The sequence below is a fragment of the Asparagus officinalis genome, chromosome 1, assembly GCF_001876935.1.
Source record: "Asparagus officinalis chromosome 1, Aspof.V1, whole genome shotgun sequence".
In the NCBI taxonomy this organism is placed as follows: Eukaryota; Viridiplantae; Streptophyta; class Magnoliopsida; order Asparagales; family Asparagaceae; genus Asparagus; species Asparagus officinalis.
Window position 1 is genome coordinate 22,682,583 of NC_033794.1, and position 18,705 is coordinate 22,701,287.

Sequence of the window (18,705 nt, forward strand, 5' to 3'; positions counted from 1 at the left end):
CGAACCGGCCCTGCCCAACCCTACGTACTTTGTTCTATCAGATCAACATGATATATGCAAGTAGATTATAAAAAGTACCCTCAGGTTTATAAGAATTACAGAAACCCCTTGTGATTGCAGAAGTGAACCCTTAGCTCCCTCTCTTTATTTCTATTAAACTGATCTTCAAATTCCAATGTATATGCATGTTCGTACACTATGTATAAGTATCATAGCCTATAACTAACTTATTTTTGCATTCAAGTTAACTCCATACAAATTGAATATTGAAGTTAATTTTGTGGGGGTGGGGGGCATGATCCATCTTTTCATTTCCATTGGGCCAGGTATAGTTGTCTTGAATTTGACGCGGCTAGTAGTTGGGCCATCTTATTTATCTCCCAGTAACAACACCAACATAATTCCTATTTTTTCAGTTGAGCTGAGAGATTTTATTGTTTCCGACTCTTATCTATAGGAAACACCCTTCGTGTTGGTTGTAACCTTTTGCACATATCAATGTGCTCTTCTTTTTATCTGCTTGACACGTAGGTATCTAGATGCATAGGACCTGAGTAGGCTTTACCATGCTATTTGACCACTTCATCCAAAAACGTAGCTTAGTTGTAATGGGCCAACAGTATACATGCAGAAAATTTAACACTTACGATGTACTATAGTGGTGTTTTGGCATGTTCAGTTACGGATCTAATTGGTAAAGAACAAAACAGCAAGGAGGTGAATATTTGTGGTAAAGACAAGCTTTGGAAGGGTCTGCTAGTTGTCTAAATCTAAGAGAAAAGGCAAAAGAAAGAGTAGGGGGAAAAAGAGAGAGAAAAATTAGAAAGAACATAATCAGAAGATCTGAGTCTTCATACAACTTGAATGTTATCCTTTACAATGATTTTAGGGCGTTTTGGTCTGTCCAATTACTGCTTAATTGAAGGAGGTGAAAAATTTGGGGTGAAAACAAGGTTTTGGAAAGGTCCACCTGATTATCTAGAACTAAACAAAGGAGATAAAAGAAAGAGTAGAAAAGAAAGAAGAATGAGAGAGAAGATAATTGGGAGACCCAAGTCCAATCATACAAACAACTTAAAGAACATCGTTTTCAGTGTTTTCTATAAAATTCAGCTTTTATGTAGGTTGCATTACATAATTAAAGCACGATTATCAAATACATAAGCTTGTATTAAAAATGTTTAAAACCTATGTTACCTAGATACTTCTATCATGAAGCCGTGCTCGTACCCGACACACGTTGTACCCTTACCGACACTTCATAGACACTCCTTAAGTATATGCTTACGTTGATTCAGATTTCCGATGTGTACTCAATTGTACACTACAAGTGTTGATTTAAAACAATTGTCGTACATTTCTTGGACATATATCCTACATTTCATATCCATTTTTGGAACTTGTTGGACAAGGGTCGAGTTTTGCTTCAGCCTTAAAATGTACAATTTCAAAGGCTTCTTTACATACCTAGCTAAGAAGTAAGATTGCAGCCCATGAGTTTCAGCCGTGTCCTGTACCTTACCTTTTATAATTTTTCCATTTCCCGTACCTGCACCCGTACCCGTATCCATGCAACTTAGTTTAAAACAGCGACTTCTTAGATAGCATTGCCATCAAATAAAAGATTAGAATTAGAAAAAACTCAACCAATTATACTTAATTATGCTTTAATAGTTTTCAAGTCTGCATCAATTCTCTCTCTTGTGGAGAATAACTTGACTCCTATAAAGTTGTTCTTCTTGTCAATTTAATGTTTTCATCACTCATGCTTGTTGAAGTTGTCAAGCACTTGAACCCATTGGTCATGTCCTTGCACAAGATTCTTAGATTGGAAAGTATAATAGGTGGGTGACTCATAAACTGGATGGTAAACATTTTTAACACAATGAAAAGCTTCAAGAAATAACAAACTTGAACAGGAGGATCAGCCAGAGCAAATGGATCATTATGTGTGATTACTTGCTCTACATTTTGGGATAAATTCACTCCTCGAGAGAAGCTGACACTTGATAGTGAATCAATTACACCTCAAGCTCCATATCTAGCATTGGCTCTAGAACTAGCTCTGCATTTGGTACTGAGCTGAATGTGGAATTGCTGTTGAATCAGCTTCTTCATCTGCCACGGCGGGGAATGTGAATAAACGGACAATTCACTCACTCATAATGCATTTCAGGTATATCAAGGAGTAGACACAAGATCAATGCCTGAGCTCAATTGTCCTTGCATTGAAAAAGAAGAGAGAAAAAAGGTATATCAAAGAGTTCCATGCCCTTGACAGAAGCCTCAAACACATTCAAAAACTGCAGCTAAGTAGCCTCACAATTGTATAGCCATCATTTCATATGACAATTCCAGGTTTTTTCCAGTGACCAGTATCGTATAGTATCTATTCTTTCTGAACCAGTAATGAGGAACTCAGCTTCTTTTAGTAACCATTTCGAAAGTGAATCGTGTAAAAAGATTTTAGTTGACTTTCTATTATGAGATTGTAGCTTTTAGTTGACTTTCTATTATGAGATTAACTCATACTGAATTCCTTGGAGAACTCTTATTTAGGGTGAGGCTGCGAGAGAGCTCCTTACAGATGACATTTAAGCTTCTCAATGCTGATTGATTCAAGTGTTGAAGGAAGGAATGTAAAATCTCTGTCAGTGTTAGGAACATACATTCATTACTACCTGGATAATATGGTTATATCTGTCCATGCCTGTATGTCAAAGAGTGGCTGCAAATGCCAATTTGTCTGGGTTAATCTTATATGTTTGCATGACTAGTCACATTTTAAACAGAGTCTGCATGTGCTCGTTTGTATTCTTGTTTATCGTTTTATTTCAAGAGATGCATATTTTTTTTGCTATGAAGGAACTGATCAGGAATGGTTTTTCTTCACCACAAGTTTCTCTATTTTCATTCTTGAGATTGCCTAAATATTACTGTAAATATTAATATTCGTGTCTACTTTGATATTTTTGCAGACCAATGCATGAAGTGACCTTTTCCACTGAGGACAAGCCTAAGCTTCTTAGTCAGGTAAACATGCTTCTATCAAGTATATTTTGCCACATGTCAGCTTGACATATTTGCATATGAATTTGGAGAAGGACGGATAGGAAATCATGACTAAGTGGTCTATGGTTAAACTCGTTAATATGGAAAACAAAAACTAGCAATCGTACATGAAGGTTGGGAAATGTGTCTGTATTTGTTGATTGTCAAGTTGTTAAAGATTATAGTGAGGCATTGTTTTAAATATCCCCGACATGACCCGATATATCCCCCGATATATCCTTTTACAAGGCTTGCCGCAACCGATATGGTCTTTAAATATCCTTTACCGCTTTTTGGCTATTTTGAGTGATAAATCCCCAATATGGCCGATATATTAGCTGATATGTGGACCAATATATCTTTTTATATAGCTTGTTACAAAATAATATACCGCGTTTGGAATTTTTGGGCGAGATATCAAGATTTCCCCATTATATCAAATGACATTTTGTCCTAAAAAAAGCAGATCGAATGTTGCAATGTTGCTTTGCACTTTTGTTTATTTTAGAAGGTTGATTAGTGATCCTAAACATATATTATTCATATTTTGTATGCTTAAATTTTATTACATATATTGAGATTACATTTTAATGCATTATACTATGTATGCAAACATTCATTATGGCATTCCGATATTTACCACATATCCCCGATATTTCCCCGATATCCGCAATCCGATATGAATTTTGGTCATCCGATATTTCCCGTTATCCGATATTTAAAACCTTGTAGTGAGGTGCTTTGTGAAGTGGTTGTATAAAAGCATATTACAAGAAAAAAAAATGTTAAGAGTTAACATTAGTGAAGCAATTATTCCGAATTTTGTGACTGGCTACATTAATTGTTTTCTCCCACTCAACTTTGTCGAAGACAATCTCCTCGGTTAAATTAACCACTAGCACATCCCTTTTAATTGCCTCCCTTGACATTTGTATAAGCATTTCTCTTATATTCCTTGTGCTAAAAACTATAGTCCTTTCCCACTAATTCTAACGAGTGCACAACTGATTCTAAACCATCTCAATTTATTCTCTCATTCATCCTTATTAATAGCAATCTCTAACTCACATATGCACTCATTTGTTATCCATCACTTTGGGCATTACTACTCATGCTGTCCATGAGTCAAACTTCAGATACAGACTCTGAAGGAAACAAATAAACAATAAAATATCAGAGAAAAAAAAGGTAGACTGATAAAACCAACAACTTCTGCAGTGGGGATATCCAGATTGAATCTTTGATTCTTTGTTAGGGTAACCAATTTGTCACTGCTACTTCTAGAAAGAATGATCATTTAAAGAAAATTGGCACTTTCTTCCTCTTGTTTCTCGACCTTGTTGATTGGTGTACTGATTAACTATAATGTTAAAGAAAAGTATACCTATTTTTCCTAGATTTTGCTGCGTTATGGTTATATTGTACCTTTTGGTCGAGTGCTACAGAAGCAGCCTTGAAACATATTATTTTTACATCTGTAGAAAGTAGAAAATAAATAGAAGGATATTAATTTTTACATACAAACTACAGTTTATGGACTAAATTATGTTATTTGTGTAGACTTAATAAATTGAATATCTTGGCTGGATGTTCTTGCTCGAATGCTCGGTAGGTACACCCTTCAGTGGAACTTACTTTGGATCAGCTTGTCAACATGATTCTTTAAAGTTTCTGTTTTGGTCTAGCAGTTGGTCAATAATTCATTAGGATTCAAGTTAAATCAAATTAAGAATTAAGGTTTAACAAATTTTTCTCAAAAAATAATTAAGGTTTAACAACAATAGTTTTTTGATTGCATGGAATATAATGGGTGTTTTTCCATATATTTAAGTAATGAGTCCGGTTTTGGGTTCAAAAACCTATCAGTTTTGATCTAGATATATCAAGAAAGTAGTTTAGGGATATAAGTGATGAGGAAATTGGTTTTTGCTTTGAGCCATGCGTGTCCATGGCGTGTTCACGACGAATCCGTGTCCGACACAGATGTAGCATCCAAAACGCAATGTCTGGGTAACGTAGATTGGGGCACACATAGAACTATTCAAATTTGTTGCTAGTCGTGTACCTAGATATTGGTCTAAAGTAAGGAATTCCATGACACAATTATCTATCTAATATGCACAACAACAAAACCTTTTTGCTCGCTTTACAACATGTTAGTTTTTTTTATCACCATCTACAAGACTACAACAAGTACATTCTAAATAAGATAATAATAATTAGAAATTATTGATATGAAACATATTGTTAATGTATTATATTAAAAATTTAACATTTAACATACCTTAATTACATTAAATTCTTAAATAAAATATGAAAAAGTAATTAAGAAATATATTATAGATAAATTATAAGCAATATATAAATTTATTTGGAGTTTTAATTTTATTACAATTTGTTATAAAATAGTAATATGGATGGAACATTGCATTAAAAATGGTAACTTAGAATGTTTTAAAAATATACTTGCTCATTGGCTGGTTTATAAATGTTCATTATTTTCCGTGACAAGTATCTTTTTGTTTTCTAAAATCGTTTTCTCCAAACAAGTTTTTACAAGGTTCATTTCATGTTTTCAGTTGACTTGTTTGCTTGCTGAAGTGGGCCTTAATATCCAAGAAGCACATGCATTTTCGACAAATGATGGTTACTCGCTTGATGTCTTTGTTGTTGATGGATGGCCGTACGAGGTAATTTTTCCTTTAACAATTTCATTTCCTCCTTTAATTGGCCCTCTAAATTCTTCCCATTTCGGAAAAGTCTGCTACTAAAATTTACTTTTCATATTATTGGTATATCAAATTTTAATGAATTTTTGGGATAATTTATATGTTAGCGTGGTTCATTATGCACTAAGACAATAGTGCTTTACGGTTATAAATTTTTTAATGTAAAGATCAGAGTTTCATCTTCAATATAAATGGTTCATGTTCAGTATGAGGAAGGCATTGTGGTGGAGATATCTCCTGCAGTACATCACAATTGCTTCAATAGGGATATGCAAAAGACGAGAGGAAAATAAAACCATTGTTATCTCTAAAATATTCTCAAAAAATTATAATATGACAGTGTATACTTTACCTTCACAATGTGTGCTTTGAAGTTAATAATTCATTTGTTTGTGTAAAATCTCTTGTATACTATTTTTACTGGTAACTCAAAGAGAATAATTATTGAGAGCACTATCATTAATTTATGAGACAAACCTTTAAGGATAGAAACATGAACTACTAATCTTAAACTAATATAAATTCCTACTGCATCCTAATTTTTTCAAGTTCAGTTGGCTACCTATAAGATAAAAAATAAATACCAACTGAAATTTTAATGCATCTACAACCTATACAATAGTACAATAATTTTTCGAAGGATCCACAACCACTGTTCATGAGCAAAATCTGCATGAGAAGAGGAGGGAAGGTTACAAGGAAGTGTAATTCCATGAGGGTTTGTTAAATCTAGATTTTTTTTCCAGATGGAGCACTATGTAGTTGTAAGCTTATGATTAGAAATTGTGCCTGTGAGATGTTTGATAATTGGCTTTTAAGAAAAACAATGTGCATTATCTCTGAGTAATAAGAAGCATTTTGGATAAATTGAGTTGAAGGGGATGTGAAGGCAATTTGACTATGAGGTTAGGTGAAGAGATATTTTTTATAAACATCTACAAGAGATCCGTGCTTATAAAGTGTTTGAAAGTAGAGCTTTATTATTTTAAATTTTTTCCATTATATTTTCGGTAAGTATAGAGTTTGATGTTTGGTTTTATTTGGATGGACCAATCAAGTTGAAATGAGATTCTCGTGACAAACCTAACCCCCTTGAGCAATTAAAGAGTATCCAAACTAACCATAGAAAGAGCTTTAGAATCCGATTTGTTGGCAATGGTTGACATTACAGCTCTATAATTATCTATAATTATCCGTTAACGTTAGATTTCAGCAAAAAGCCCCTTAATATTTTCATATTTGATTTTATTGGTAGAAAAGCACTTCTTTAACTGCAATTGTACTCCTAAATGCTACTAGGAACTTTATAATTCTAGTACTTCATTCTAGTAGGTGAGAACTTCTATATGTAGAGAAATAGAAAAGACTAAGATTATTATTCATCTAACCCTAACCTCTCTTAAATAGCGTTTAGAAGGATATTACAATATAGATACAAAATAAAATCATATCTAATCACATCTCACAATTTCTCATAATGTCTTATAATATCTGCTAGATCCAAGGACTAGTAATATTTAACACTTCCCCTCAAGTAGGAGCATATATATTATATGTCTAGCATGTTACAAATGGAACAAAATAGCTAGTTGCAAGAGCTTCATAATGTCATCTTTGTCCAGAATATTACAAGACTTCAACAATCAGATAAGTGTAGTCACATCCAGTAGAAATTTTAGGCAGGTCAGGCAGTAAAAATGTTAGACGAATCAGCCAATAGGGGGAAACCCTAAGCTAGTCAGCCAGTAGAAACAAACCGTAGGTGAGTCAGTCAGTAGAGAGAAACTCCAGACGGATTAGCCAGTAGAGTCAACCAATAGAAGCAACGTCAGAATTAACTACGTACTTTTGCATCCAACCATCAGACAAGGACGGAGAGTGTTCACGATGAACAATACTTGTGACGTGCAGTGCTATTTTCCTCTCTTGAAGTGAGGGTTTTTTTAGGGATATGGTTTTTTTTATTAAGGTTCAACAAATATTTAGTAAATAAGATATAGAAATTAAAGATATTGTTAAAGCCGCCGAAGGTGTTGTCGTAGCGGTGGAGGGGAAGCATGGAGGTAGTAAAACCCCTCGCCCCTCGGTGACCCCGAGGTCGAGGAAAAAGAAAGTGGTCTCTCAAGGATTAGGAAGGCTCTGATACCATGTACAAAAATAGCAAATGCCAAAATTATTATTCATCTAACCCTAACCTCTCTTAAATTGAGATTAAGACGATATTACAAAATAGATACGAGATAAAATTGCATCTAATAACATCTCATAATATTCATAATATCTTATGATATATGTTAGATCTAAATACTAATAATATCTAACACAATAGTACAAAAAGAGAAACAAGTAAAAAAAGGAAAATGAAAAAAAGATAAGAAAAAGAACAAAGAGGAAAAAGAACTAAAAGGAAAAGAACGTTACGGAACTGTAATCAAACATTATAAACTTGAAATGTTTGAAAAGCAGTGCCATGCTTTCAAAACGTATACTGCTCATTTTTTATTACCAATATCAATATCATTTCATCAATAAAAAATTAAAAACCATAATTATCTAAGATGATACACCTTTCTATGAAATTTTTAATCAATTTCCATATCATCATTCATAAAAACGGTCATCAGTAACTAGATACTTAGTAAAACAAAGGGTTAGAAGGGAAAAAAGAAATGTTGAAACACAGTACTTCTCTAAAACATATCTAGTAAACATTGTCACTTCCATATAAATTTACCCGCAAATGAATACAAGTAATGGTTGAAAAGTAGTAAGTAGAAGAAATTAAAGATGTTTATACGACAAGAGTTTCTTCTACAAGCTCTGAGAAAATTGCTTCACTGACAGCTTATTTTATAATAATCTTCACATTCATTCATTGATCATTCATAAATATTTAACTACTTTAACATCATAGTTCAAGAGGATAAATGATACAAAAGGAAGAAGAGGTAAAAGAGGAAATCAGTGAAGGCATTTTGACAATTGACATAGACCTTATTGATACATAGAAGATTTTTTTTGGCGGATAGAAGGGAGAGAATTGTGTGCTTTTTGATGCATGGGCAAACAAATTGAGTTATTTGATATTTAGTTTCAAGCATATTGTAAACAATATTGACGAAAGGTGGATTGCAAAAGTAGATACCGCAACATCAAATTCCAGCGAGAATGATTTGGCTTCAAGTTCTTTCTTAAGTGTCCCACTTAATACCAATGATGGAATAACATTTCGGTCAACATGGTCTCAAATGTTGTTTCTATCAAATTTAATAAGCTCACCCTGCATGCCTAGATACCAGTGTTCATCCTTCAAGACATTACCAACAAGGTAGGTAAAGTTGAGACAGAAAGGCTAAATTACTCCTATTCACTTTGGAGTTTTGCTCTTGTTTTGATGCCCCTTTGACACGATCGATAATAAGGTCATTTGGGTGATCTTTAGAAGCCTATCTCATATTTATGTAAAGATCTTCCTTGGAGACCTAGTTTTCAACATAATGTTGGTGAGAACTTTATAATGGGCCATCCTTCAGACAACCTACACCATTCATCTTAATCTACAATAAGATGACAAAATAAAAGGTTTTAAAACTTTAACCATGAAGCAACGACTATCCTTTTTTCCTTAGCCGAAATAAGTCATTTACAACTAACTTGAGCTGTTTTATAACTTCAACCATGTGATCGATAATCTGAACTCTAATTTGTATATGTGGATGTTGAAAGACATGAACAATACAGAACATCCATCATATGAAATTTTCTCAAAACTTCTCACAAGTACGAGTAGTCCCATATGAAAATTGCACACACAGAGAAAGAGTGGTTGCTACAGGCTTCAGTTTGATTGTGATATTTTCTTTGGAGATAGATTTACTGTTCCACTTCTTTCTAGTTAATTATTTATTTATTTTAGTTTCATCTGATAATATTCTTACATTTCTTACATACAAATCATTGCATACGTTTCTAAGTATGTTGCAATTTGATGTCTTAGCATTCTCCTTGTTAATACTGCAAGTGTTCTGACTTTCTGGTCATCTAGGAAGTTGCCAGTTTTAAGCGAATTATTCATTTTAGGGCAACAATTTTTTTGGTTCATCTACTGTTTCTTGTCCTTGTTCCACGATGCTAAATGACCAAAAACTTCTAGGAAACTGAGCAGCTTAGGAGTGCACTGGAGAAGGAACTCGTTAAGATTGAGGTAACATGGCTTTTGACTTATTCGACTAATTGATACTATGTACTATAGATGCTGCAGTTCATTTTCTACAGTTTCTTTTTTTTTGACAGAAAGGATGTCAATTTCTTTTTGAAATGAATACTTGTAGGAAACCTTTAGGTGTCCTTTATATTATCTTCTGTCTCTATGTTATATCATTTGTTTTTTGTTCTTGTAGATTTATATACTATGAGGTTAATCTGCGATTCCATATGATATGTGCATGGACTACTATTACTATAACAACCACAAAGCCTTTATACCAAACAAGCTACATGAATCCTATTCTACCAGTTGTATTCTGGGTAATCTCCTCTATTAACTTTACTGTTATCATATCTTTTTGAATTTCCTCCAAGTTCCACCAAATTCTTTTAGGTCTACTTTTGGTTCTCTTTTCCCCATTGACTATAACCTTATCACTTCTACTTTTTCCCCATTAACTATAATATTATCACTTCTCCAACTGGTGCATTTAGGGGCCTCCATTGTTCATGACCAAACCAATCTCAATCAAATCTCTCTAATTTTTTCCTCATTAAGAGCAAGCTCTAACCTCCTACAAATGCACTTATTTCTCATCATATCTCTTAGTGTATATCCACAAGTCCATAACATTTCATATTTCTGCTGTACTCATTTTATGCTTATGATGTGTTATAATTGCTCTGCATCCCGATCCATAAAGCATGCTTGGTCTTATAGTTGTCGTACAGAATTTTCCTTTCAATCCCATAAAAAATTTCCTTACTGAAAATGGTTTTACTTTATAAGATGTTTAGTTACTAGTTTGCAGCCTTGGTAAATTTTAACTATACAGATGCTATGGTGATGTTGTGTGTAGTATAGGATCAATTTACAATTCTATATTAATTTCTCTGCAATGACAAAGACTTCTTCACTGAAATCATTTTTTGTTTCTTTTTATAAGTTGATTTGATCTCAGCGTCTGCTTAGATATGGTTAGATTCTAGAATCGTAAATTCGTAATTGATGTTTATATTTAGCAGTAAAAGAAGATAACTTATTTCAGACTTATGCTTGGTTTTGAAGATTTGGAGCTTTGATGATAGATTAACTAACTGATTTTACCAGTAAAAGAACTAAGTTAGGTACTTAACTAGGATGTATGGAAAAATAAAAGTCTCATCCAGAATCATCTTTCAGAAGATAAGGCATTTGGATAAAATAATACTTTCTTTTGTTATTTCTATGAGAGTGTTTGCTTCAGTGAGTGAGTATATTTCTTATACATTTTGCACCTTTTCATACACATTAAACATTTAAGATGTTTCAGTACTAGGTTATGTAATGGCTTGAAACATTTGATGTCTTTGACTTTCTTTGTTTGAGAAGGCAATACTATATATTTGTATATGAATATTGAATATTGAGTTTTGAGAATCCAATAGCAAGTTAAATCTTATGGTTACTTCATTAAATATTTTTAGTAATCTATTGTTACGTCTACGGGTATACCTTGTCAAATTCCTTTCTCAGATGTCCAGTAAAATGTCATTAAATTTGGCTTTGCTTCAGGCTCATGTAGGATCATTGACGTGTATGTTTATTCTTGGTGCCAGTCTTCTCCATCACCATTACTGTGGGATTATTCCTGCATGAGAATAAGACACCTACCGCTTATTGAAAGTAGTCTAAAGTGCAGGCTATAAGAGTTAGTTTCCTCTATTTTCATTTTCTTTTTCACCCAACCCTGATTGATGCTTTGGAGTTCTGCTGGTGTTCAGTTTCTTTCTTTCATGTGTAAGAGTAATATTTAGTTAAATCTTCATTGACTTCCCTTTTTCTCAGAAAGATGGTCTTTTCTTTATATTATTTGTATTATTTTAAATACGTCATTCATATAAGAGATTAATTAGTAGAAACTAGAAAGCTTCAATATAAGAGATTAATTGGTAGAAACTAGAAAGCTTCAATAAACGACGACTTTTTCCATAACCACCTGTATAAATTGTGCAGCTTTTGCACCTACTTTTATGTCAATATGGAACTGTAATATTGTGTGGTTGGCCTTGTTATACTGTTGATCCTAACTACCATGAATCTGTGTGGAGAAAAACTAGTGGCCTGCTATATAAAATAAATTGGATTCTCTCATATGCTTGTTTGTGTACGGCATCACAAATAAGACCGGGATGACCTTTTACCATGGGTAATGATGTTAGACATTTTTTGGGATATTAAGCTGACTGTAGACTATTGCTTATTGTTTATGATATTGATAAGATGGATAAGGTTGCAAAGAATATCTGAGGAATTGGTCCTCATTTTTCGTAGGAAATGTGCTACTCCTTTTCAAAGTTGACTTCATTTCGTTTTATTGACAATTCCTGCCTGCCCTACTCTCATGCATATTGTTTTGACTATTTGAATTATGTTTAATTGGAGTTTTCCCCCCTAACACTATCAATCACAGTACTACGAGTCACATTTCAAGTTTTATGCAGAAGCAAGCATGGTTAAAGCCTCCTGCCTGGTCTCCTAAACTAGAAAAATCAGAAGCTGCTCGGGAACCTTTGCCTGAACATGTCCATATACCTACTGATGGGACCGATGTATGGGAAATTGATCTCAGGCTCCTGAAGTTTGAGAGTAAAGTTGCTTCTGGTTCATATGGGGACCTGTAAGTGTTAGTAGATGGCATTATCATGATATTCTCCAAAATTTCCTGATAACAACCTGTAATAGTATGTTTAGATTTTGATTGTACTACACTACTACTTACTGTTTCTTTCACAGCTACCGAGGAACATACTGCAGTCAGGAGGTTGCAATTAAAGTACTTAAACCCGAGCGTGTTAATGTGGACATGCAACGTGAATTTGCTCAAGAAGTCTATATTATGAGGTGGGTTCTGACACGCTTCCACTTGGCAATATATTTATCAGTTATGTCCAATCTTATGACCAGCTAAATTGTCGCTTCATCGATCATTATGTCTCAGTTCTATAATAGGGGTTTTTATATTGTTCCCTTAAATCTTTAATGTTTTGAAATTAGTCCCTCAAATCATTGAATTGCTATTTACTCAAATCTGACTAGTTATTTCAAATTAGTCCCTGTAGTTAGCTATAGTTTGGTTTGGACGAATATTCTGTTTAACTTAATTTTTATGGGTTTCCGTTTATACCTCTTTGTCTAAGTTAATCCAAACCCAAATCTGCCTCTATAAACCTATTTAACCATCATAAGAGTTTCTAGACACATTTAAATTTGCTTCTTTACACTCATTTCTTTATTTTTTTTAAGGATCTGGGAATGAGAACTAATTAATGGTATAAAATGTAATTCATCGCGTGCGCTTAACATCTAATCCAACTTGAGTTAGCAATTTAGACAGGATTACTAACCTCGGGGCTAATTTGAAATGAGATTTGAGGGAATTAACGTCAATTTCAATTATTTGTGGGACTGATTTCAAAATATTAAAGATTTAAGGGACCAATATAGAAAATACCCTTTATAATATGATTGAACATACATCCGTACATATTACTGATTTATATAACCTTGTTATACATAAATTTTTTATATTTTGTAGTGGAATAAGATGTTGTAAATATCCAGTTGAAATTACAAGTTCTTTAACACAAGGTTAACATGTACATCTTTTCTTATTCAACCTGTCTGCCTGGTTAATGCAATCTGTGGGACTAATGCAGCAAGGACAGGTGTGGGTGGGTGCGCGGGGGGGGGGGGGGGGGGGAGGGTGCAGAGAGAAGCATGTTCCTGGTTCGCATACGCTGTGGAACTGTCAGCAATCGCATATTTTACTATGTAGCTCTTGCCATACGATCGGTATATATGAGACAGTAGGAGCCAAATAAAAAGAGTTAGAACTAACTTTATCCTTATATTATCATATTTTTTTTTGGTGAGAATACAAAGAAGATAAAATGATGGCATTCAAGAGTTATGGGAGTAGGAATAGCTAAATTTATAAAACGGGATGTTAGGAGAAATGAGATTCTTGTAATGTTTTTATATTTCTTTTATTTTGTAGATTTTGAATTGGAAAACGAGTTGCTTTTGAACTGATTACCTAAACGACTTCTTAAAATCATATTTTTGAAGTGGGTATGTGGTATAATGAACCCGACACATGTTTAGCGTGTTTCAAGAAGTAAATGTGAATGGTAAAATATCATCCAAAAAAGTGTAGAATGAGTGTTTTAAATTAAAAATTGTATTATATGATTAAGTACATATCTTAATAAATGTATGCATATATCCAAGGAATGTCGAAAGCGGCACGGGTACGACAAGTGCCTGACATTAGAACGACGTTAGAACGGGAGTCCAAGTTAGGTGTCAAGGTATCCTAGGGTGCCAATGAAGGAATGTCACTTGATGTGTGATCATTTGCAAGCTCCTTAGCTACTAAACTATAAAAGTAATATTCGATTATACTTTTATACTCTAACATGCCTCCACAGATTATATATATATATATATATATATATATATATATATATATATATATATATATATATATATATATATGAGAAAAATGGGTATGCTTAGTACCAAGCAAAATTTTTGTGCTTGGTAGTGAGGTGTCATATTCCCATCCACTCATTCCAATTCCCAACCACTCACCAACCCATATGGGCCCCGATTTCAATGAGTGGAGGGGAACATGTCACTTCACTATTTTGTGCTTGGTACCAAGCATATCCATTTCTCTCTCTCTCTATATTTATGATACCATGTCTAAGGACCCTGCCCATACACCAACACTCTAAAGTCGTGATGAAGTTCGAGAGTTGTAATTTTGTACTCTAACATGAAAGTCTAGCTTACATAACCGACACACTTTCAGATGTCATGTTTATTCTTGTATGCGAGAACAACAAAGCCTTTATCCTGAAGTTTTGTGATGAGATACATTAAGCCTGTTCTTCCATTCAATTCTGTTAGGTACCGTTTGGCAAAGGGTTAAGTGAGGGGTTAAGGAGACTTAACCCCTTCTTAACCTGCCAAACACAACAAATCTGTATAAGGGTTAAAGTGAGTTAACCCTCCATAATTTGTCAAACATAAAAAATATAGAAGGGTTAAGTTAACCCCTCTAGAGGGGTTAAAATGAGTTAACCCCTCAAAATGAGGGGTTTACTAATAACTCCTATTTAGATGGAATAAGAGTTAACCCTTCTAATTATAAAGAAAATAGTCAAAATCATTGTTATTCCCAAACACTAAAACTGATCATAAGGGCTAAAATAAAACCTATTTAACGGGTTAATAATTTAGTCATTCGGATTATCAAATGGGCTAAGTACATTAATCCTTCTCTTTAACCCCTCTTCATTAATCCTTTGCCAAACGGGGCCTTAATGACTATTTCCTTTAAAAACTATTATTATTTCCTTCTAAATTGCTTCCAAGTTCTTAGGTCTACCTCTAGTCTTCCTTGTTCCATTAACTATGATCTTCTTACTTCTCCTGATCGGTGCATTTAGTAATTAGTGGCCTCTGCTGCACATGACCAAACCATCTAAATCATTTCTCTCTCATTTTACTCTCAAAAGGAGCAAGCTCTAACCTCCAACATATACACTCATTTCTTTTCCTATCTCTTAATGTATGTCCACAAGTCGATCATCACATTCTCATCTTTGCCACACTCATTTTCTGTACATGTTTCTTAATTGCCCATCCTTCTGATGATTCTTTTATGCAGTCAGAAGGTTGTTTTCTTTCTATTTCAATTGTATATTGGTGCAGGATATCTTCTATACACATTTTCTTTTAGAGTATTTCTTTTTTACCTCCGAAAATTCCAGTTTTATGTTAGAGAGAAAATGGAGGTAGTAGCAGGACAAATCATCACACTTTGCAAACATTATGCCATCATTTCAATATCCATTTTTACAGCCACATGTCACTTCTTAAATTATTAGTTACTTCTACCTTTTGCTTTGCTTACTTCTCAAAACTTAGACCATTACCACCTTTAACCTGAAAATCATAGGCGAGCTATTTATCATGAGTATTATTTCCTACACCTTCTTCATGTCTTTCATCTCTTTTTCTGCAGAAAGGTTCGTCACAAGAATGTTGTACAGTTTATTGGTGCATGCACCAGACCTCCTAGCCTCTGTATTGTAACAGGTACCTGGACTGAGTTTAACAAATTCCAATATTGGCAGCCTTTAGTTCTTAAGATTTGCTACTGTGCAAATTAGAAGGTTTGCATATGCATTTGTATTTGATGTTGAGATTGAGAATCTATTATGTTGGTTTCTTATGTCAGAATTCATGTCGGGCGGAAGTGTATACGACTTCCTTCATAAACAGAAAGGTGTTTTTAAACTTCCAGCATTGCTCAGAGTAGCAATTGATGTTTCCAAGGGTATGAACTACCTGCATCAAAATAATATCATCCATCGGGACTTGAAGGCTGCCAATCTTTTGATGGATGAAAATGAGGCAAGTATTTCAATAGATATCCTACTTAAAGGTGCTTTTTGAACTGTGATTTTATGATATTCTTGCAAACTTTAGACACATCTTCATGTTTCTGTTTCCATAAATATCAATTCTATACAACCACATGAAGATGGTTGGAAAAGAGATCAAGGAAGGTACGTGAAAATGAAGTAAAATGTATTGCTTTACACTGTATATAATCTCTGCAACTCCTTAGCTGTGAGTTCCTGCATGTCTGTTTAGGCGTATCACACTAAAACTCTGCACTCCATCTATGTATTCTTTTCTGCTAGTTTTGATGCGGTGGTTCCATTAGTTGTTATTTAACTGTAAGTGTCACTCTGTGGCTGGTATCTCATGGTATGGATGTGCCATGTTTAATGGTTCTCATACATTTTTCCTGGGAAGAACTGGAGAACACCCAGATTTCACAAGTAGTCTCGCCGTAAGTACTAACAAGGACATACTGTTGTTCACCAAATGCTGGTTAGGGGTTAATGTTGTTGGCCAAGTGTAGAAATTTACGGTGATGGAAATATTTTCACAATTGTTATACTTGTGACTGATACGACTCCAGTATTTGGTATAGCTTCTGATATTATCGGAAAGATTCAGATGTCGTGGCTTATGCATCGGAGCTGTGGTAATGGTTTCTATGTGATTTAGTGCATGGCTCCATGAATTACCCCTAACTACAAGTACATATTGTACTTGTTCACCAAATGCTGGTTTGGGGTTAATGTTGTTGGCACAATTGTGGAAATTTATGGTGATGGAAATATTTTCACAATTGTTATATTTGTGACTGATATGACTTCAGTATTTGGTATAGCTTCTGATATTATGAGAAAGATTCAGTTGTCATGTCTTATGCATCAGAGCTGAGGAAATGGTGTCTCTGTGACTTGGTGCATGGCTCCATGAACTAGCCCCTCCTTAGACCTCCCCTTGTGTGGGTATGCATCCACTGGGCTGCCTTTTCTAGCTTCTGATGGCATCCTCATGAATATTAAAATTCTGATTGCTTCAGTTCACTGGATGCCATCTGCGGAATTTATAATTGAGAATCCAAAGTCATATATCATCTATAAATCCTGTAATACTACCTTTTGTCGGAGTTTGTCAGGGAAAGATCATCATCTTACCCACATGCACACCCACCCACGCGTGTGTGCACACGCATCAACTATTAGTTTCATTTGTCCATTTTGTGGCCTCTTAATGCATAGGAAAGAAAACTGTTTCCTTGTAGTTTTGATGCATCAGTATGTTGTAGATCAAGCTTAATGGAGTGGACTTGCATTAAGTGGCACACTGTTGGAGTTGAATAATTGTACGGAAGTTGTTCCCTAAGGAGCCAAGTATGCAGTTACATATACACAATGTACACACATAATAGTACCTGCATGTGTGTAGGTTAAATTTTTTATTTCTTGTTCTTTCAATATTTGTTTAGTTTGGTTTATTCATATACTTTTATACAGGTTGTGAAAGTTGCAGATTTTGGCGTTGCCCGTGTTAAAGCTCAAACTGGAGTTATGACTGCAGAAACAGGCACATATCGTTGGATGGCTCCCGAGGTACTTCTTGATATATTCTTGGTATTGGTATCTATTCTCATGTAATGCGAGCATATTGGTGCTTTTCTTTTGAACATACCATGTGATATATCAGTCACGAAATTTCTAAATAATACTATGAAGCTCTGATGGTTATACTACATATCTGAAATTGAATAGCTAACATTGTCTTCCCTTAGATTCTTTCTTTTGGATGCATGATTACTGTTTGGTAAAATATTTACTTAGTGTTCAGGGTTTAATATGAATAATTGATGGCATATATATTATGTCCAGATAACTTTTTGTATATACCTTTATAAAGAAATTTACAGTTTAATCTATATTTAACTAGTAAATTTGTTGGGTTGCATTTGGTTTGCATCTTGATTGGTGGCCTTTGAATTATATTACCTGTATTTATTGGTTTTCAATGTTCTAGCTAACATATCCTAGCTAATATAATCGTGGTAAGCACGTGACAGAAGGAATATTCCCCTTAGTATTTTGTGGGTGTTTTTTGTGACTCAGACTGAAAGTCGGGGGTTTTGGGGATATTATTTTTAAAGATGGGCATTTGATCATGTCACTGTTAATGGGTGACAGCGTTAAGGAGGCCAGGTGGAAAAATTTCAAGCTCTTTTGGTTTTTTTTGTTTGTTTGTTGCTTGGGGGGGGGGGGGGGGGGGGGT

At 34.2% G+C, this 18,705-nt stretch overlaps 1 protein-coding gene across 3 annotated transcripts in view; it reads left to right on the forward strand.

The window, feature by feature from the left end:
• LOC109821340 (serine/threonine-protein kinase STY46) overlaps positions 1–18,705 on the forward strand; it is a 29,600-nt gene that overhangs the window by 6,321 nt on the left and 4,574 nt on the right. For 2 of the 3 annotated variants that reach the window (XM_020387529.1, XM_020387536.1), the window contains exons 5-12: positions 2,979–3,033; positions 5,631–5,741; positions 9,934–9,984; positions 12,471–12,646; positions 12,763–12,870; positions 16,064–16,137; positions 16,280–16,455; positions 17,940–18,035. In XM_020387529.1, coding sequence (XP_020243118.1) covers positions 2,979–3,033; positions 5,631–5,741; positions 9,934–9,984; positions 12,471–12,646; positions 12,763–12,870; positions 16,064–16,137; positions 16,280–16,455; positions 17,940–18,035 — 847 coding nt within the window. The remainder of the gene's footprint in view (positions 1–2,978; positions 3,034–5,630; positions 5,742–9,933; positions 9,985–12,470; positions 12,647–12,762; positions 12,871–16,063; positions 16,138–16,279; positions 16,456–17,939; positions 18,036–18,705) is intronic. The other variant, XM_020387532.1, reaches the window with a different exon arrangement.